Genomic DNA, 21569 nt, shown 5'->3' with positions numbered 1-21569 from the left:
CTATGTTTGATTAATTTCTTCTGGTGCCTGGCCCAATTATCAAACATGTCTTTATAAAGGTCCTTCTCTGAGCCTTCCTGAGTTTGGAACATTTGTTCCATGGCCTTGTAATTTTCCTCCATTTGATCGCTCCACTCAGAGAATTTTCTGGCAATAGCCACATATTCATCAGCATCCAGTGGCTCAGTTGTTTCTGGAAAAAGTACTGGAAAGAATCTGGGCAAGGCCTCTGGGGGTGGTGCTACCGCATATAACAGCGTAGGATTGTCAAGTAGCCTGTCAAGGATAGTTTCCATAAAATGCACCTGTTCTTTGGCCATTCTGTACCATTTCCTGAGTAGGTGCACTATCCTGGTCACACACTGCTCCCAGTAATTTTCCTTTTGCATCTGTATATCTTCCAGCTCAGCCTCCAGCTCACTTCTCCTTAAACAGGCCTAGTACTTGATGTTCTGAATTTCTTTCCTGCAGTCTTCCATGCATGAGTATCTGGGTCTGTTCCCCAACAACAGCTCCACTTGAAGTGCCAGACTTTCCAAACTGAATGTTGTCATTCTGAGTCCTGGCCTCATTTCTTCTGGGAGTGTTATTTCGGGTGGGCTTTCCAACACTTGAATACAGATAGGGTGCGGTGGCAACTGGCATTTCTCCTGGTTGTGCACTTTTTTGGGCCAGTCTTTGATAAATTTCCTGATCATCTTTTTTAGCTCAGCCAATTTTTGGTCATACTTGACCCCTTCTTTAGTAATCTGGCTTAGCTGATGATCTCTTTTGAAGACTTTGAGTTCTTCATGTTCTAACTTCAGCCTTTGGATTAACTTTATTATGAAACCCTTGTTTTCACACCAAATATCTCTTTGCTTTTCCTTACCTTTGCCCTTACTCTGTCGTTCTTCCTCCTGGGAATTTTTCTGGGTCTGTCCCTGTTCTTTCTCTGTTTCCTCATCCGATTCCTCCTCTGTATATCAGGCCTTTGTTGATTTTCTCCCCTTGGCCCATCCCCTTTATCATCATCGGAGTATGAATCTGAATCTTGCTGGCTTTCCAGCTCCTTGTCCGATTCTTCATCATCTTCATCCTCTTCTTCTTCTTGATCCTCAGATCTAACTTCTTCAGTGCTGGGCTCAGGTACTTGTGTTTTCTGGTTCAATTTCTGTATCAGGCTCTGGGTGTGCTGAGCAATTAATTCATGAGCATTGCTCATTAATGTGACTGAACTGTTTCAGCATCCACCCAAAGCCCTTCTTCAGGCACTGTCGCCATATTTTTCCATCATTTTCAGCAACACGGCCATGTTGAAGTATTCTATACAGTCCGCGGCCTTGGCTGCTTCCCTGTCAGCTCTTTCCTTTTGAGCACTGGTGTCTTTCTGAGCCCCTCAGCCAGCTGCTTCTTTGCTTTCTTCTTGCTCTTGGCCCACTTTCTCTTCTTGCTTTCCCATCGTTCCAATTCTTTGTCCTTCTTCTCAACTTCACTGTTTAAATTTTTTACTTGCTCCTCTAGTTGAGCTATTTTTTGTTTTATTTCTTCAGATTCCTTTTCAGCTTGTGTACTCCTGGCTGCCTCAGTCGTCGCTCGCTGTCTGTGCCAATTGATTCACCTGGAGAGCCATTGTGTTCATGGCTATCATTGTTGCCCTCAAGCTGGCCTCCAGTTGATGCTGAGGTCTTGCCTCGTCCTGAATAGATAGTACTGGCATAGCGGGGAATGGCAAGCCTACTAATGGCTCTAATGCCTTCATTCTTATGGTGGCTAAGGGCAGTTCCAGACTTCTTTGTTGTTCTTCCCAAACTTTTTCCAACATCCGTGTGCCAGTCTGATCAGATGTTGATGGTATGGTGCTCTGGCTACCTTGTTGTTTTGGATGTCTGGTAGGCCCTGAGCATCAGGAAGAACACTTGAGCTAGCATGTGCCTGAAGTGTTGGAGTTACGCTGATTATTTGTCTGGGGGTTGTTGTGGGCTTTACCAGTGTACCCAGTAAACCTTTAAGTTTATCTTCCGCTGAACCCTGTAGAGCTGGCTGGCTGCCCCCTTCTTAAAGCTGTGCATCAGTGCCAGGGTCCCTTTTTTGGTGCCTGGTAGGAGCTGGGCTCTTCCTGGCTGGTCACCTGCCTTGATGATTGGCCTTCCATCCTGGCTTTTTTTGAATCCCTGATACTGAGAGTTTCGCTGGGCCTTTTCTTCCCCTTAAAGCCCTTCGCTATTTGCTCATATAGCTCTTGCCAGATGGGTGCACAAGTATATAATTTTTGCCCTTTCTCTTTCACTGCCGCCATCTGAGTTGTCATGGCCTTTTCCAGCATCCTGGCCCAGTCGCACTGGCCTCCCTCAAACACCCTCGCTGCCTCCATGAATACCTGTTCTGAGAGAGATATTGGGCACTCCTTGGGCTCCCTTTTTCCTTTTTGCTTCAGTTTCGCCTAAATACTGGACAACCATTTCTAGTGTCCAGCTCTTCCCCCCCCCTGCAGGAAGGTCTGATAGCCCTAAGTGTTGCTTCAGACCTTCCTTTGACACTGGAATTGTGACCCCTTTGATGCAGGTCTGATGAGTGTCCTTGTCATAGTTTCTAACTGCCTCTGCAGCTATCTCCTCTTCCACTTGTTTCTGCATGACTGTGTATAGGGTGTAGAGTTGCGCTGCTTCAAACTCGGCTTTGTCTGCATCATGGAGTTCTGGGACTTTGATTTTGACAGCTTTAGGAATAGAAGCCATGGTGCAGCAAGAGACCGTAATAAGATGGCTTCGATAGCTTTGCGTTTGCAGGTTCGCAGAAACAGAAGACGAGCAAGGAGAGAGCAAAAGCGCGTGGGCAAGAGTATGATGGAACGAATCGTTATTCGTTTGTTTTGTGTCTTTGTTTTCGCTATTGTGCATTGCGCGTGCAAGAAATCCTAGCAGAATTAGCATTAAAAGCACTATACGCATTTTCATGATACTACACGCGGCGTTATTACTAAGTCCGCCGACCGCCCTTTCCTTTGTTGCTTTATCATGATTACCTTTAACGGTCTGAATTTCTACCACATCAGCCTCCCTTTGCAGTTGTTTGGCCTTTTGCTTGGTAATCCTTGGAGACCTGGAGGCTGGGAGCGATGTGTGGCCTGATCCTCTCTTGCTCATTCTACTCAGCTTCCATCTCAGCTGCTGTCATCTGGCCTGTTTCTTTTCTTCTAGGGTGCTCAGTTTGTGCTTCCTGATTTTCAAGGATTTCCTGATCCTGATATATGACTTGATATTTCCTGATTTTTCCTATGTTGACCCGCTCAGGAAATTCCAACCCCTTCAGGTCTCTTAGTTGAATTGAACCATTTTCATATATTCTCAATAGTTCATAGGGCCCAGTCCAGCCTGTAGTTAGATTTTTTCTTTTTCCATCTAGCTTGCCAGGGTACCACAGTACCAAATCGCCCTCTTTGAAGTCTCTTTTCTTCAGGCTGCAATCATGGTATGCTTTCATCCTCTTCTGAGCAATCTCCTACTCCCATAGCGCTCTTTGCCTTTGCTCATCCAGTTTTTCTAATTCCAGTAGTCTTTCCTTCAGATTGGTATTAGGATCTATTTGATATTGAACTGAAGTTCTCAGGGCAAGGATGACAAATTCAAACGGGACAATTGCTTCCTGCCCAAATGCTGACCTGAAGGGGGTTTGCTTTGTAGTGACCTTGAAGGCTGTCCTGCAAAGCACAGAGCGCTTAATGGAGATGCATATTCCAGGACCCCTTGTTAGTTTGCGCCATCTTAGTCAGTATCCTTTTCAGTGTTTCATTTGTGCTTTCTGCCTGACTGTTGCACCTGGGATAATAAGTCGTTGCCTTGCGATGCTTCGTCTGGAACACTTCAGTCAGAGTAGCCTACTGTTTCATTCAGGAAGTGGGTCCCTTGATCACTAACCAATTCCAGAGGACAGCCATATCTGGTGATGATATATTCGTATAAGAAATCGGCTGTCTTCCTGGCTATGTTGTCCGTTAATGCTTTTGCCTCAACCCACTTCGTCACATAATCAGTTGCAGCTATTATGTACTTATGTTTCCCAGAGTTTTGAATGGCCCCATGAAATCAATTCCCCATTTCATGAAAGGAGCCAAAGGTTGTATACTGTGTAATGGTCCCATATCATTCGGTAATGGCTTACCCATTCTTTGGCACACATCACACCTTTTGACCCACTCCATGGAATCCTTGAACATTGAGTCCCACTAGTAGCCTGCCTGAAGCAACTTCCTAGCCATGACTTCCCCTGACATATGGCCCCATGGTGTATGCTTGCTCTGCCTGGGAGAACCTTCTACTTGCATAGTAAACTGGAAAATCTGTCTCCCCTTCCGGTTGGGGCTAGAATAGCTGAGGCATCTACATGGACATGAAATGTCTGGTCCCATTTAGGTTGCCTTAAAATTGGGGCTCAGGCTAGATATCGGGTTGCTTGGTGATTTGGCGCCTGCGTGGCATATCAGCCACGCTGGCAGTCAACAGCCGGCGAACCCATTTACCAGTCGGATTTTTCAACGGTGGAGTGAGCTCGGCGACTCCTGCATCATCAATGCCGCCGCCTATCCAGCTGTCTCCGCGTGCTGGGCCACCCCGCCGTGGGCGGCTTTCTGACGCACTACGACTGGAACTCGACGCTAGAGAGCGTCTGCCTGGGCGTGCCCATGCTCTGCTTGCCCATCTTCGGCGATTAGTCCGTGAATGCTGAGCTTATAGAGAACCATTGGCGCGTGGGGATCCTAAATCGCCAGCCGGATTCAGATTAGCGTTTATAGAGAACCATTAGCATTGATAGTCCAGCTATTCTGCAGATCAACAGAAAATAATAAACGTGATTTAGGAGCGCACACAAAGTGGATATTTGGCGCGTGTGGATAACATCAAAGAAGGTTCCTTCCATTTGGCGTTAGCCTCTTTCGTCGAAGGCATTGCCTAACAACACCTGGTAGGGCTCTACTTTAAAATTGCTCTAGTCAAATCACAAGTTTTTTTTTGCCATCATATGATGTGAGATTATTTGTCTTCTCTTGAATATATAGGAGCTCTTTTTCATGTATTAACTTGTGTTAGCCTATATTATACCTCATATACCTATATATATATACCTAATGGCTCCCAATGTCTCCTCATGTGGAGAAAATTCATCACACCCAAGCCAATGGCTTTATTAGAGATCTCCCTCCATAAGTATTTTTTTAATAAAATGTAAGGATGAAAATTCCTATGGTGTAAACATTTTCTCCTCCTTGACCTGAACATAGTTTCATTAGGACAATTGACAAGTGACCCCTTCTTCCTATTGTTGCACAACATGAACCACCTGCCACCCCCTCCCTCGAGCAACTAGGGGGGGGAAATAAAGAGCATGCATTGATGGGATGAGAAGTGACACACATCGTTTAATTTTTTATGCTAAAAAGTTTTGTTAACCATTGAGAAAGTTTTGTAAACCTTAGATTTCAATTAAGAGAGCATATCTCCTTTCACTCTATGCTAACAAACTTGACTTACATCTGTCATTTCCAATCAACACTTCGTCCATAAAGAAAACTCTCCACCTCTCATAAATCGAGCCATGTCACAATGAATCCTTGCACAAAACTACACATTTCAAGTGAAGCGAATAGGTTTCCTAGCTGATTCCCTCTCATTGCACTCATAAGTTGTTGGCTATAAAGACATGGGGGTGGGGGCAAGACCTGCCCAGGGTGTGCATAACAGTCTCACCAAAAAACAGAACTACCCACTTGATATAGGTCTAGCCATATTAGCAATTGCACAATGTTCTAAAAAGCATAATTTCTGATTAACTGCTTCATTTACTTGCCACCTTAGCCCAGACATGTTTAGTCCCCCACCAAAGATTTTAGCCCCTTGCTCAAATTCTCTTCAAATAGTAAATCGACTTTGCATTTTCGTACTTTACTATCAAACTCTTCAAATTTTATGCATGAAAATGCATGCTTAAGGTATTGGTTTTGTCTAGCCCCATGCCATTGCTTCTTGTTAATTCCCTAGTTTTCTATGAGAATCTCAAATTGTGAATCCCCTGTAAATGGTCATAGCCTAGATTCCAACCCATGCAAATCATTGGCTATATTCTTTCTCTTTCTCTCTCTCTCTCTCTCTCTCTCAAACTACTTTTCCTTATAAGCCCTTATGCATAAGAGCTCCATGGCGCATAAGGTGCTATGGCATAAAAGCTTATGTAAAAGTGGACACAAAAAACTTATGTGAGGGGTGGGTAGCCTAATGAGGTCCACGTCTCTTTGAATATGAAAGTTGTAGTCTATTTATGTAACCCCAATATAAAACTCTTATGTTGATGAACTCACATGCTACCTTATACCTTAAAGAACAACTTGTTACTACAAATTGCCAGGAGGGCATGAGCATATTAATGAAGGAATGCAAAAAGCATACATGAATCAACATGAAGCTACAAAATTTGTACTATAGTTGGAAATTTTGTTCACATCATCAACCACAAAGGTACTCATGTTCACATCATCAACACACACATCATCAACACACATAATCTTATTTGCATTACCTTTGTTTCTCTTACACACGGCAACACACGAACAAAATACGACTGAGATGCAAAAAGCCATTGAAGCATTGGAGAGTTCATTACATAAATTCAAAAGGCTACTTTGAAGCTTTCTGATCAAGCCTTTTTTGCATTGACACTTTGGTTTTCTTAGCAGGGGTCTTGAAGGGGTGAGCCAATGGGTGACTCTTTGATGATGTTGATTTCTTCTTGTTGCTCTTCTCAAAGAATGGTTTTGCTCGCTTCAAGGAGTTGCCGAATCCATCTTCCAAGACTTGAAAATTAGCTTGTGTTTCTGTTCGCTCGTCCATTCTTGCCTTCATTGTCTTCACATGGCCCAATGTTCTCCTCAATCCATTGCAAGCCTCCTCAATCAAAGCCTGATCCTGTCCTACAAAACAAGACAACTCTCGCCACAAGCATTGAAGTGTCTTCACATTTCCCGATTGCTGAAGTACTTCACTACATACATTGTCCCCTCCTAATGCGGCAACATCATCACCATTTGGTTCAAGCACATCAATAGTAGAAACATGTGAGTGAAGATTGACAGTAGACCTAGAAGCATCTCCCCATGCTTCATACATATGTTGGCATTGCTCCATAAGTGAAGCATGTGAAGCACCCCGCAACAACATCACCTTAATTTGGTGCTTACAAATATTTCCAAGCTCTGCCCATGCACATGTACAACATGCCCATTGGCAATCGGAATTGTAGACTGTGTAAAATGAAGCTTTTGTGTGCATGCTCTCCACTATAGCAACACCACCAACCTGGAATGAGACATTAGCATCTGGTATTTGAAGTGCCCGCTCATAAGAATTCTCCACTACTCTTTCAATGGCGTTGTTTCTCATAAAACCATTGTCCTTCAACTGCTGAACATACCAATAATATGGCAAGCATGATGATGTTAACTTGTATAAGAGCCAATCCACCCGCCTCGAACTCATCCTTTTGGAAGAGCCCAAAAACTTATATTTGAGCTGCCCATGATATGACTCTATTGCTCCATTAGTGTCTTGTCCTGAATGTGGAAGCAATCGGGAAGCACGCACCCACATTTCTGCACATAAAACAAATGAAGTTAGAAGAGCAAGAAATGAAGTACGAACAAAAAGGAGAGCAAGTGCGCATTATTTTACCTATAAGAAGAGTATGTATAAAGTTTAAAATTCAACCTTACCTAGTTTAGCCTCCCAATAGGTTTTGAAATACTCAATAAAACTCCCCTCGTCTCTAAAGTTGGAGTAGAAGGTTGAGATCATAGCCTTCGCATCCTCTTTGATTATATGGTATGTAGAATTTGCTGACCCTTGCATGTTCATGATATTTCCCAAAGACCAAAACATAAAAGCTCTTTTGGGCCATTCCTTCACCTTCTTAATAAGGTGTCGGAGCCAACAACGTTTGACATGCCACAAGCATAGAAAAATGGGTTGATTGAACACCACCCTACGAAAAATAGAAAGGACACGTCACATAGAACTCAAACACACGGTTCTCATTAGTTTGCACTCAACACATATGAACATATGGTCCTAACTTGAGCGCATTAATCTCCGTTTCGGCATCATCAACCATAAAGGCTCCGGGCTCCCATGATTTATGAAAGTCAAGCATATTATCTCTAAACTTGCTTAACCAAGTGCAAGTACACTCAAATGTAGCTGAAGATGTAAGCACCCAAGCAATGGGCACACCATTGCGATGACCATAAAAAACAAGGATTGTATACAAATGAAACTGTTCATGTGTTTTAAAGGAAAGTGAGAATGTGAACAAGAAGTAAAAAATGAACATTTATTATAACTTAAGAGAATGTGAACAAGAGTAAAAATGATAATTCATTACACCACATACCTTATATTTATTTGTGCCAAAGGTAGCATCCATCGCAAGAAGGTTCCCATTTCCGAACTTCTTGCACATCTCCCTTTGCCATGGTGATTGTATTCCAAGGATAAATTCCTTGGAATGTTCCACATCTTGCTCCTGGTAGATAAAGGTGCTTGATTGATTCTCATGACACCATCTCTTGGTGCTTTCCGCATCATTTGTGTGTAGCTGGTACTGATCAATAGCCAGCTTGCTAGATATATTCATGATGTCACGAATAGACAAAAAGTCATCCCTAACCATAGTAATTGTAGGGTCATGACTTTGGCTTGAATGCAATGCTTGGACATGCATTTCCAACACTTGATGTGGAGAGAAACCACGATATAGCATGCTTGAAACCCATAGTTTCTTTTGCATTGAGATCCATGGAGAGAACTTCAAAGAGGGATCAACAAATCTTCTACCATGACAAACCTCATCATTTGCATTTGTGTGGTATGGATGTATATAAGAGATTATGGCCACCCCTGGATCTTGTGCAAGCCTCTTGACACTAAAATGACATTTGCATCCACGCTTTCGCTTGCCCTTTGTGATGGGAGGGCGCCTTTTCTTACATGGCTTCTTTGCAGTTGGCTGTGGCAACTCTTTTATTTCACTACGCTCCTCCATCTCACCATCTTCATGATTCGACTCGTCACCACTATTCTCCTCCACCTCAACATCATCTTCGCTACTAGTGTCCTTGCATTCATTGAGCTGGGTAGTTTCGACATCTTTGCCATCCGCAATGTTAGATTGCATTGGTGCTTTAGTGCCAGCAGGACCAAAACCACACCAAAAGCTAAACAAAACAAAGAAGTAACGATAAACATTTAATTGTATGTGTGTGTGTGATGATTAATTCATGGATTAGACAAACTAAAACAAATACACACTTACACTATCTTCTCAATCCATGATTCATGTGCAATCTTTGTAAGATTGGAGGCATCTCGGTGATGGTGGCTATATTTTTTGAAAGAAGTCGGAAACTTTGCATTGTCGGCTTCTCCTTTTACAAAATCGGCAACACGGTTCCAAGGGATGTTAGCTTCGCGTACAAATTTGTATTTTGAACGATTGTCATATGAGTGCACCCAACACAATGCTGTCGAATCATGGGGGGCATTTGAGAACTCATGGCATTCTCTAAGCTTCAGTTTCGGAGAGACATGATTAACCCTTTAGCAAACCTGAACCTGCTGAACCAAAGGTAGTGCAAAGACATAACAATTAAGTAAGGAAGAGTGGGAGAAAAAGAGAAAAGAAATCAAAGTAAAAATAGAAGGTGGAAGCAAGAGCCCAAAAATTAACCAAAATCAGTATAAGAGAAGTAATAGAAGTCTAAGAACAAAACAACACCACGAACATGGCAAATAGAAAAAGGTAAACTCACTAGGAATGAACGAACTCCACGAACGCAACGAAATAATCACACCTTAAGGTGTTAAGGGCTTGATAGTAGATGCTAGCCATGGCAAAGATCATCAAGACATGATGTGATAATAATAAGAAGAAATATAATCAAATGATAAATAGAAAAACGAAGTGTGTGTATATATATATATATATATATATATATATATATATATAAGAATCTAGGCACTGCAGTACAAAGGGGAAAACAGAATAAACGCAAGCAAATATTCACAAACGCACCAGCTTGAGATCGTCAGATCAGTGCAAGGCGCCTTTCACATCCACGAGATGGTCAACGACGAGGAACTGGCGGGCGGCGGCGGATGGAGGCTGCGCCACGGCTAGGATCCACTCCACGCGGCCTTCGCGGTCGGCTCCTGGGCCGAAGCAGTTGTACTCACCACAGAACACTTTCCTGCGCAATAAACATCAAGGTCCAGAGGAGAGTGAGATTCATCATTATACGACGATGAGGCTCACGAGTCACGTCCTAATTAGATGATTACGGTACACGTAATTAGACCTAATTATACTGCCACTAGTGTAATTTTAGTGTAAGTCTAGCCTATGGCGGTCGTACCCTTGGTTGGCGGGGATGCCAAAGTCGTTCCAGCCTTGTGGGACGATGATGTCGTCGAAGTAGCTGTAGGCATAGACGACTCTGGAGTACGCGCCCCACGCTCTGCCGAGATAGATGGTGCCCGAGCCTGTCACGACGCAGTAGACGAAGGAATAGCCCGTGTTATCAGTAGGCTCCACGCGGTTCTGGGCGGAGATGGAACCGAAGGGAAGGGCGTCGCGATGGAGGGCTCAGGCTAGATATCGCCTCAACAGAATCGGACAGAGCTAGAAAGTAGGCGTAGACGACTCTGGAGTACGCGCCCCACGCTCTGCCGAGGTAGCTGGTGCCCGAGCCTGTCACGACGCAGTCGACGAAGGAATAGCCAATGTTATCAGTAGGCTCCACGCGGTTCTGGGCGGAGATGGAACCGAAGGGAAGGGCGTCGCGATGGGGGGCTCAGGCTAGATATCGCCTGCTCAGAATCTGAGCAGCACCCACCGCTGGACACCCACAACTGGATAGGCGGTGGCATTGATGATGCAGGAGTCGCCGAGCTCACTCCACCATTGAAAAATCCGACTGGTATAAGGGTTCGCCGGCTGTTGACTGCCAGCGTGGCTGATATGCCACGCAGGCGCCAAATCAGCAGGCAACCCGATATCTAGCCTGAGCCTAAAATTGGTTTCTCAGAGACTATTCGTTTAATGGATTCAAACCCTTCCTGGCACTCTTGATCCCAGGAAAACGTCACCTCCTTCTTAGTCAGTGCATACATGGGAGCAGCCAGTTCACAGCCAGTTTGTTCTCACAAATCTTCTGTAGAATTTACATATCCCAGAAAACTGGCTACGTCACTTGGATTTGTTGGTGGTACTGCTTCCTGGATTACTTTTACCTTATCTTCTAACATTTCAATCCCTTTACTGGACACCACATGCCCCAGCACTATTCCTCTGTATGCCCCAAACAAGCATTTGAACGGATTCAGGCAAACTCTCTTCTCCCTACACCTACTGAGCATTAGTCGCAAACATTCCAGATGTTGATCTGTATTGGAGTAGACAGTAAAATCATCCACAAAGATGGCCATGAATTTTTATAGATATTCAGAGAAGATAGCCATCATTGCTCTTTGGAATGTTGCTGGAGCATTGCACAGTCCGAAAGGCATTACCAAAAACATGAACGCTCCCCACTCAGTGGTGATAAAGGATGTCTTTTCCCTATCCCCAGGTGCCAGGTTGATCTGATTATACCCAACCATCAGCAAAGCTGTACATTTCAAACCCAGCAATCTGGTCTAACATGGTGTCAGTAAATGGCAGAGGAAAAGGATCCTTGATGGTCTCCTCATTGAGCTTCCTGAAATCCGCACAAATTCTCAGCTTTCCATTTTTCTTGGGAACCACCACTATGGGGAATAGCCAGTCACTACTCTCAACTTCAGCTATGAACCCAGCCTTCAGCAAGGCATCCAATTCCTCTTTGACCCTCTTAGCGTAGTTTGGGTTCATTCTGTACCTTTGCATTCTTACTGGTCTGGCATCCGCTTTTAGTACTATCTTGTGCTGGCACACTCTGGGATCTATCCCTTTCAGTTCAGTATGATCCCAGGCAAATACATCTTGAAACTCCTGGAACAGTTTTTAGAGTGCTTTTTTAAATACATCTGGAAGTAGCCGGTTCACTCTCACTGTCCTTTTCTGATCTCCTCTTATCAGTATTTCTTCCACCTCGTCCCCAGTCACCTTCTAGTTAGCCTGTATAGTCACTTGGCGGAGGCCCTCTTCCTGAGCATGAAAGTGAGGTGGGAACATTTTCTGCTGAGCTGCCAGCTTCAATTCAGCAGCTACCAGCTTAAATCCAGGGTTGCTATTGGGACGATGTTGCTGGCAGTTATTTTTTCCCAGAGCTCATCAGGTTCCGAGACAAAAATGTCTCCTGGTCTACTAGCTTTAGGCACGCTGATTTGCGAAGTTGTTATGGTCACTTCCTTGGTGCCCAGTTTCATGGTTAGCTCATCCTTACCCCAGTCATGTATTGCCCCTGCTGCTCATAGCCAAGGGTCTTCCCAGCAGCATGTCATATGAATCGCCAACTTCCAAGATTAAAAATGATGCTTCAAATTTAACCCCTGCTATCCTGATAGGCACATCTTCCACCATTCCTAGAGGTTCAGATATGGTCTGGTTGGCCATTCTCAACTTGAAAGGTGCAGGTTTGCTTTGCAGCCCCAGGTGCTTCCTGCTGACCTTTTCCGACATTATATTGACACCAGCTCCCCCATCAAGAGTTGCTTTCTCCACTAGTTTCCAGTGTTTTCTGATCTTGCATTCCACCATTACCACTGGGGCCTGGTCATCTCTGATGCCTGTCTTATTGAGTTCATAGGCCATCTTCAGGCCTTCCTGTTCCAAAAGCTCTTCCACTGCTGGTACTACCTGAACCAACTTGGACAGTTCCAGCGAGAGTTTATTCACTCGATCAGCCCACTGTTTCCCAAAGCTGACTTGAGCTGACTTTTCGCGATTTAGTATTTCCGTTCTCCTGCTGATCCTCCGAGTGCTCATCTTTCGACTCTTCTGATCCCACTATGTCTTTTCCCCCCTTCGTCAGGGCCGGCTTCCTGACCCACACCAGGTTTTTGCGTTTTGGTTCCCTTTTTTCTGAAATTTCCTGGACCTGAGCCTCCTGGGGCTCCATTAGTAGTGGTCTTTTCTTCTTCAAGTCCTTGGTGATTTGAGCTGCTTCTTGCTTCAGTTTTTGCCACCTTTCTACTGGGTTGATCTGAGTGCGTTGAGGTGACTTGGGCAATTCCCTAAGTTGTGCTCATGTAACTGCTGCTGCCACCTCTGGCTGCACTAGATTGACATTTGAATTTGGCTGATGAGCCAGTACCTCTGGACAGTCTCTGGCAAAATGGCCCTCCTTATGGCACCTCCAGTATATTAGCTTCCTTGGTGGAGCTCTCGGGTAATTGTTTGTGTAATGACTCACTGGTGCTGCTATTCTAACTGCTGGAGCAGACAGTCGGCTAGGGCACTCTTCCCAGGCATGCCCTCTTCGTTCACAGTAGTCGCATTTGATGCATTCACTAGTGGAATGATCACTTTCCCTGCAATGAATACACCATTTTTTCCCTTTTTTCGGCATCACTGCTCTGACACTTGATAACTCTCGATTTTCTTCTTGATCATTTTTAACTCATGTTGCCAGTCCCTGGTTTTCTCTACTGGCTCCTCCTCTGAGCTGCTATCTGACGAAGAACTCGAAGAACTGGAACTTTCTAACCTCTAACGTTTGGTTCCTTTTCATTCCATCTTCACTGCTCTCTCTACCAGCTCCTCAAAGGTCTTGGTGGGGTTCGTAATTTCTGATTTGGCCACTCCTTTGAGTGATGTACCATTGATAAACCAGGCCCTCACACACTTGTTCCTTGGTGGTGATGATAATTGTCTGGCCATATCTTTAATTTCTTCCATGAATTGTCGCACACTAGCCTTCTTCTGCGTGATTTTTCCTAGCTGACCGAGCAGCTCCTCATCTGATTTTTCATCTTTAAACCTTCATATCAAGGGTTTTGACATTTGCTTGTAAGTTGGTAGCTTTGCTAGAGGGTAATTGACGTACCATTTTTGTGCTGCTCCCCGCAACGCCTAAGGAAAACAGACCTTCCAGTCGGCTCGGGGCAATTCCCTGACTGCTGCCCAGCTTTCAAAAGCCTGAACATGGACCTGGGGATCTCTACTTTTTTTACCTTTGAATTCTGGCATCCTTAACTTCAGGTCCTTTGTTACCTTTCTTCCTTGGTCCTGGAGTCTTTGATCCCATCCATCCCGTTGATTCAGCTGGTCTGGCTGCTCATTTCCAAAATCTGAATCCATTAGGTCTGTAGGCTCCTGGGAATGTCGTGCTTGAAGTCTAACCACCTCCTCAGTTTCTTCCAGCGTCCTCTTCCTGGTTCCTCTTGTTAGTCTCCTAATTCCTGTGCTTGGGCCTGCATGGTTGTCTGGCTGGTCTTCCATAGTTGGGACTCCTGTTGAGCCTATCCCCAACAGAATCGCCAATGTTGAACTTGACACGTCAGTGACTGAGAACTGAACTAGGGAGCTCTGAGTTAGCCAACTCTGGTAATAGCTCCTTGGCTATACCAGTTCAGAGACTAGATAGACACCTACCCAGACCAACCAAAATACTTATGTACTAAAATAACAGAAATGATACCCCACAACACCATACTCAATTGTATTGCTAGAAATTGGAAATACATATGCCATTCAAAGGAGTGAACACTGATAAGATATCAGTGCCTAATTCCGTAAAGTAATTACAGTGGCACACCATGGCTACCACACTCACACACCCAACTACACACAAGGGATGATGCTTGCTTTCTTGCGCAACAGAACTTCCATGCTTCGTTCATCGATTCCCCTCCTTTTATCTCCAGCTCCTCGGCTCTCCATCCCCGTCTTGCCCGACTGCAACTGATTCTTGATCTTGATTAGTTATTCAGCTGGCCGTTGGGCAACCTTTTACTTTTTCACCCGTAACAACCCACCTTTCTCTTATGTTGTGTTGTGTGTTCTTTTGGAAAGTAAGAAGAAGATACTTCAGCCTCCATTTTGTGTCTCCTCTCTTTTGTGTGGTAAAGGAAGCTGCATACGATTCTCTCTCACTCTCTCTCCCGCATTCTTAATAGTGCTCCCTAAGGGTTTTTTCATCTGTAGTTGGAGACCTTTGTTTGGGTGGGGATGTTAGAGCGATATATAGTTTGCCCTAGCTTGAACTCGGTCTTACCTATATATGTGTGACTTGTGATCAATATGAATTATTCTTTGAGACTCTATACGGTGTATGAGACTCTATACAGTGTATCTATTATCTCTTCATCTCTTTCTCTCAATGTGTGTGTGAGAGAGAGAGAGAGAGGGGGTGGTTATATACATGTGCATGTATGTGCTTAAATGTGTACTTCATCCATGTCTATATGTAGGTGCAAATGCACACACCTTCACACACTCACACACACATAGCCAACTGTGTATGCATGCATGCGTGCACATGCACATGCTTAATAGATTCTATACAACCACCTTTCTTTTTGCATGAGAGATCGTTATCAAATGAGAGATAGGGTTAGGAATCAAATCAATGTTTGTAAAAAGTAAAAACTTCTAACTAATTGACCAAAGGAAGCTTTGAATTTGAGCTAGCATAATCTTGAGTTATGTTTCATGATATCTGCTTCATGATATGGATAAATGTAACCTAATCCCCGTAGTCACTAGATTAACAAAAGTCATGACATATAGGCATCACCTCAAAACATTTGAGACACACACAATATTACAAATTGATTTAATATATATTGTACTATGTATCATTAGATACTTTGTTGTGCGCTTCATTATCATCTTTTGTTAAAGTTTAGTGTGTACATCAAATATTTTAACATTCGTATGTGCATGTGATTATGTAAATGAATTACACGTGCCTATCCGTACAAAAATGCACATTAATTTCACACAAGCTTCTGTACCTATGTTGTTCCTATACATGTACATACACACATACACTTGTATCTAGACGAGGTCACTTAAAATTATGCAAGATAACACGTGAGTTCATCTAAAAGGGGGTTTTAATTTTGTGGAGTTACAAAAACTATACATATATGAAAGATTTTTTAATTTGAAAAGATTAAAACTCCATAGAAGTGGTGCTTTCATTATGAAAATCAGTGAATAAAGGGTATATATAAACCTCTAAAATATGTATGAAGGAGGTTTTATAAATTGCCCTCAAATGCATATGCTACATAGGTTTTCAATACTAACTTTCCCTGCATCTGCATTTGCACATATGTGCAAGATATAGACTATAATGAGAAAACACATAGGTACTGAACTTGCTCGACTCTGGCTACTTGTTTAAAGAACTGGAACTTTCTAACCTCTGACGTTTGGTTCCTTTTCGTTCCATCTTCACTGCTCTCTCTACCAGCTCCTTAAAGGCCTGGGTGGGGTTCGTAATTTCTGATTTGGCCACTCCTTTGACTGATGTACCATTGATAAACCAGGCCCTTAGACACTTGTTCCCTCATGGTGATGATAATTGTCTGGCCAGATCTTTAATTTCTTCCACGAATTGTCGCACACTGGCCTTCTTCTGCTTGATTTTTCCTAGCTGACTGAGCAGCTCCTCATCTAATTTTTCATCTTTAAACCTTCATATCAAGGCTTTTGACATTTTCTTGTAAGTTGGTAGCTTTGCTGGAGGGTAATTGAAGTACCATTTTTGTGCTGCTCCCCGCAACGCTTGAGGAAAACAGACCTTCCAATCGGCTCGGGGCAATTCCCTGACTGCTGCCCAGCTTTCAAAAGCCTGAACATGGACCTGGGGATCTCTACTTTTTTTACCTTTGAATTCTGGCATCCTTAACTTCAGGTCCTTCGTTACCTTTCTTCCTTGGTCCTGGAGTCTTTGATCCCGTCCATCCCGTTGATTCAGTTGGTCTGGCAGCTCATTTCCAAAATCTGAATCCATTAGGTCTGTAGGCTCCTGGGAATGTCCTGCTTGAAGTCTAACCACCTCCTCAGTTTCTTCCAGCGTCCTCTTCCTGGTTCCTCTTGTTAGTCTCCTAATTCCTATGCTTGGGCCTGCATGGTTGTCTGGCTGGTCTTCCATAGTTGGGACTCCTGTTGAGCCTATCCCCAACAGAATCGCCAATGTTGAACTTGACACGTCAGTGATGACTGAGAACTGAACTAGGGAGCTCTGAGTTAGCCAACTCTGGTAATAGCTCCTTGGCTATACCAGTTCAGAGACCAGATAGACACCTACCCAGACCAACCAAAATACTTATGTACTAAAATAACAGAAATGATACCCCACAACACCAGACTCAATTGTATTGCTAGAAACTGGAAATACATATGCATTCAAAGGAGTGAACACTGATAAGATATCAGTGCCTCATTCAGTAAAGTAGTTACAGTGGCGCACCATGGCTACCACACTCACACACCCAACTACACACAAGGGATGATGCTTGCTTTCTTGCGCAACAGAGCTTCCGCGCTTTGTTCATCGATTCCCCTCCTTTTATCTCCAGCTCCTCGGCTCTCCATCCCCGTCTTGCCCGACTGCAACAACTGATTCTTGATCTTGATTAGTTATTCAGCTGGCCGTTGGGCAACCTTTTACTTTTTCACCCTTAACAACCCACCTTTCTCTTATGTTGTGTTGTGTGTTCTTTTGGAAAGTAAGAAGAAGATACTTCAGCCTCCTCCATTTTGTGTCTCCTCTCTTTTGTGTGGTAAAGGAAGCTGCATACGATTCTCTCTCACTCTCTCTCCCGCATTCTTAACAGTGCTCCCTAAGGGTTTTTTCATTTGTATAGCTGGAGACCTTTGTTTGGGTGGGGATGTTAGAGCGATATATAGTTTGCCCTAGCTTGAACTCGGTCTAACTTATTTATGTGTGACTTGTGATCAATATGAATTATTCTTTGAGACTCTATACGGTGTATGAGACTCTATACGGTGTATCTATTATCTCTTCATCTCTTTCTCTCAATGTGAGAGAGAGAGAGAGAGAGAGAGAGAGGGTGGTTATATACATGTGCATGTATGTGCTTAAATGTGTACTTCATCCATGTCTACATGTAGGTGCAAATGCACACACCTTCACACACTCACACACACATAGCCAACTGTGTATGCATGCATGCGTGCACATGCACATGCTTAATAGATTCTATACAACCACCTTTCTTTTCTGCATGAGAGATCGTTATCAAATGAGAGATAGGATTAGGAATCAAATCAACGTTTGTAAAAAGTAAAAACTTCTAACTAATTGACCAAAGGAAGCTTTGAATTTGAGCTAGCATAATCTTGAGTTATGTTTCATGATATCTGCTTCATGATATGGATAAATGTAACCTAATCCCCGTAGTCACTAGATTAACAAAAGTCATGACACACAATATTACAAATTGATTTAATATATATTGTACTATGTATCATTAGATACTTTGTTGCGCACTTCATTATCATCTTTTGTTAAATTTTAGTATGTACATCAAATATTTTAACATTCGTATGTGCATGTGATTATGTAAATGAATTACACATGCCTATCCGTACAAAAAATGCACATTAATTTCACACAAGCTTCTGTACCTATGTTGTTCCTATACATGTACATACACACATACACACTTGTATCTAGACGAGGTCACTTAAAATTATGCAAGACAACACGTGAGTTCATCTAAAAGGGGGTTTTAATTTTGTGGAGTTACAAAAACTATACATATATGAAAGATTTTTTAATTTGAAAAGATTAAAACTCCATAGAAGTGGTGCTTTCATTATGAAAATCAGTGAATAAAGGGTAGATATAAACCTCTAAAATATGTATGAAGGGGGTTTTATAAATTGCCCTCAAATGCATATGCTACATAGGTTTTCAATACTAACTTTCCCTGCATCTGCATTTGCACATATGTGCAAGATATAGACTATAATGAGAAAACACATAGGTACCCTACTTGGGTAGGCAATCTTCTTTCGATAACAAAAAAAAAGGGATGGATAATATTGATCATGTGCATGTGTGGCCCCTCTATCTCTCTATCTCTCTCTCTCTCTCTCTCTCTCTCTGTGTGTGACATAAGATAGACCTATGTATGTGATTGTGCATGATGTGAAGATCTTGTAGCTCTCTCTCCCTCTCCTTCTCTATAAGTATGTTGCAAATTTTTAGTTCACTAAGTAGTTTCTCACTTATATTATTATATTGTTGAAGAATATTCAAGTTTCCTATTAGTAATATTTAATTTTCTCCAAGCTTTTGATTTCATCCTTTGTTCTCAAGTGTGGTTGTTTTACATTGTCAGGAGAAAAGTACATCCATCCTAGAGATCCCCAATACCCCCCCTCAATCTATCTTTAAAAAAAAGATTACCACGCTGATATTTCCATTAGTAAATTGACTATTGACACTTTATATGAGTCCAAGGGTCCATTAGATACAACAATAAAGTAATAATCATCATTTTCTTCTTTATTTGGTTAAATTAAAGCATTGATACGCGCTTACATTTGACAACTCTTATATTGGACAACCTAGTGGGCAACTACTAATGCATGAAGTCAAGCTTGAAACAAGTAATCTGAAATATTTGATCCATGCACAACAACAAAGACTAACCACTAGATCTTTCAAAACCCTTGACTACGCGCAAACAACCCCGTTTCGTATATATTCCTCTTGAGAGGGAGTACTATAAAGAGAGATCCAAGTATGGTGAGAACTTATTCATTAATGAAGAAAGGACTAGCATGTAGATCAACACAACTATCACATTTCTATCATGGGTGGTGATTCTCTAATGTCGCTACTAGTTTGTGTAGTCCAGAAATTGCATGAGAGATATAACAGTGCATGTAGAAGATGTTGCAACGGCACGCAGCTAGTCTACTTATTCAATACACTTGCAGCTATACGGCTAGCAGAAGTTTTTCCACCATCATATACCCCCTGGGGCACTCCGAAGATATGACATCTGCATAAAATAGACGGACGTTAGTAGATGTATAGTGAAGAAAGAAAGCGTTAAGCTATATCGTGTAGAGAAGGAAGTAACGCAGAAATTGAGGATGCCGACAAGCTTCTTGGCATCTACTCGCGCAGTAACTGTATATGTATGGAAAACAAGAAATCATGTGGTGTTTCGGAACTTCTTGGCCGGGGGACATACGATTGTTAGGAAGGGAGGAAGACTACCAATACCTTTTTAGAGACTGCGAGCATCACGATTACCAGATAAATAATCAGTTGGGTGATACGTAGACATCCAGGATGGGATCCCCCGACGCCCCCATGCTTCCCTCGTATCGCCAAGTTCCATTGAGCGAGGTGCCGCTGTAGAAGTTAGAGTCGCCTGCGTGGGGCGACCAGTCGTAGTAGAGGTTGTTAAACAAGCTATCAGATGCCTGGACGTTGCCTGAGAGGACCTCGAGGTTCCACCAGTTGGAGTAGAGGCAGTAGTCATAAGGGACACTCCACATGAGGGCGACAGTGACGTTGCGGTTGGGCAGGTAGTAGGTCATGACGCCCACGGTGCCTCGCAAAGAGCCATTGGTCTTGCGAGCTGCGAACAAGAGCACATGGTCTGCGGGGATGGCCCCAGGAAGGCCGGCATCGGAGGTGCCGGACACGAAGTGCACGCGAGGTGCGCTCCACTCATCCTTGGAGTTGTTATGCAGCCCAATTGCGATCTTGCGGTCCACACTCGTAGTGCCCAACAAGGCGGTAAGCAGGTTTACTGAGAAGTCGGCGCCAGCAATCACAGCAGCAGCAGCAGAAGCCATTGTTCTAAGGTGGCGGTTTCAACTTTCAAGCAAGCAACTGCAGGCGAAGATCGGAAGCAAGTAGTTAGTTAGTGATATATAGTGTGAGTGAACTGGACAGTAGGTCATAGTATATACATATATAGGCTAGCCTCATCATGTGGTTGGATGCAACTGCTGAGCTCAAGGGAAACGTGACCTTGCATACATGTGGGCTGCCTCAAGGGAAACGTGAGGCTGAGCTCAAGGAAACGTGACCTGCATACATGTGGGCTGCCTCAAGGGAAACGTGACCTTTGACCAGAGATGAACGGGAAAGACATTGAGATCCATCACCTGGACCCGGATTATGGAAGGACGTTGCTTCTTGAGAGTGTGCAGAGTGAGTTGGCTGCCCTCCCTACAGCCCCCATGAACTCTCACATGCTATTCACCCTGTTTTGTGGGAGCCCCTTGTATCGTGGTCGGTTGTATCCTGATCGTATAGATTCACTCCTGTCTGGTACTATGGTTTCTCCCTGGATGCTCTCCATGCTCCAGTTGATGTAATTTTTGTTCTATTCTAATTCAATTCACCTCAAGGGAAACGTTGTGGGCTGCCTCAAGGGAAACGTGACCTTGCATTAGCGCATACATGTGGGCTGCCTTAGACGGCACATGTTTCAATTTTCCTGGTTTGAAATATGTACTAGTTACTATAGTGACACAGCATACATGTGCGCTGCCTTAGACGGCACATGTTTCAATTTTCCTGGTTTGAAATATGTACTCGTTACTATAGTGACACA

At 43.3% G+C, this 21569-nt stretch overlaps 2 protein-coding genes across 2 annotated transcripts; both read right to left on the bottom strand.

Moving 5' to 3' along the window:
* Positions 1-2023: 2023 nt before the first annotated feature.
* Positions 2024-2879, bottom strand: LOC147630892 (uncharacterized). The gene is given in 2 exon segments (XM_086809945.1): positions 2024-2424; positions 2426-2879. Coding segments are annotated over 2 exon segments (828 nt in total). The 3' UTR covers positions 2024-2050.
* A 16803-nt stretch (positions 2880-19682) lies between these two features.
* Positions 19683-20884, bottom strand: LOC147630891 (uncharacterized). The gene is made up of 2 exons (XM_086808971.1): positions 20190-20884; positions 19683-19994 (listed from the first exon to the last, which is right to left on the bottom strand). Exon 1 carries the CDS (start codon positions 20800-20802, stop codon positions 20263-20265), a length of 540 nt encoding a protein of 179 aa, XP_086665097.1. The 5' UTR covers positions 20803-20884; the 3' UTR covers positions 19683-19994; positions 20190-20262.
* Between the last annotated feature and the right edge of the window lie 685 nt (positions 20885-21569).

The sequence above is a fragment of the Cibotium barometz genome, chromosome 15 (assembly GCF_041138505.1).
Source record: "Cibotium barometz isolate CiBa-2024 chromosome 15, ASM4113850v1, whole genome shotgun sequence".
NCBI lineage: Eukaryota > Viridiplantae > Streptophyta > Polypodiopsida > Cyatheales > Cibotiaceae > Cibotium > Cibotium barometz.
This window is presented reverse-complemented; position numbering and strand designations above follow the sequence as displayed.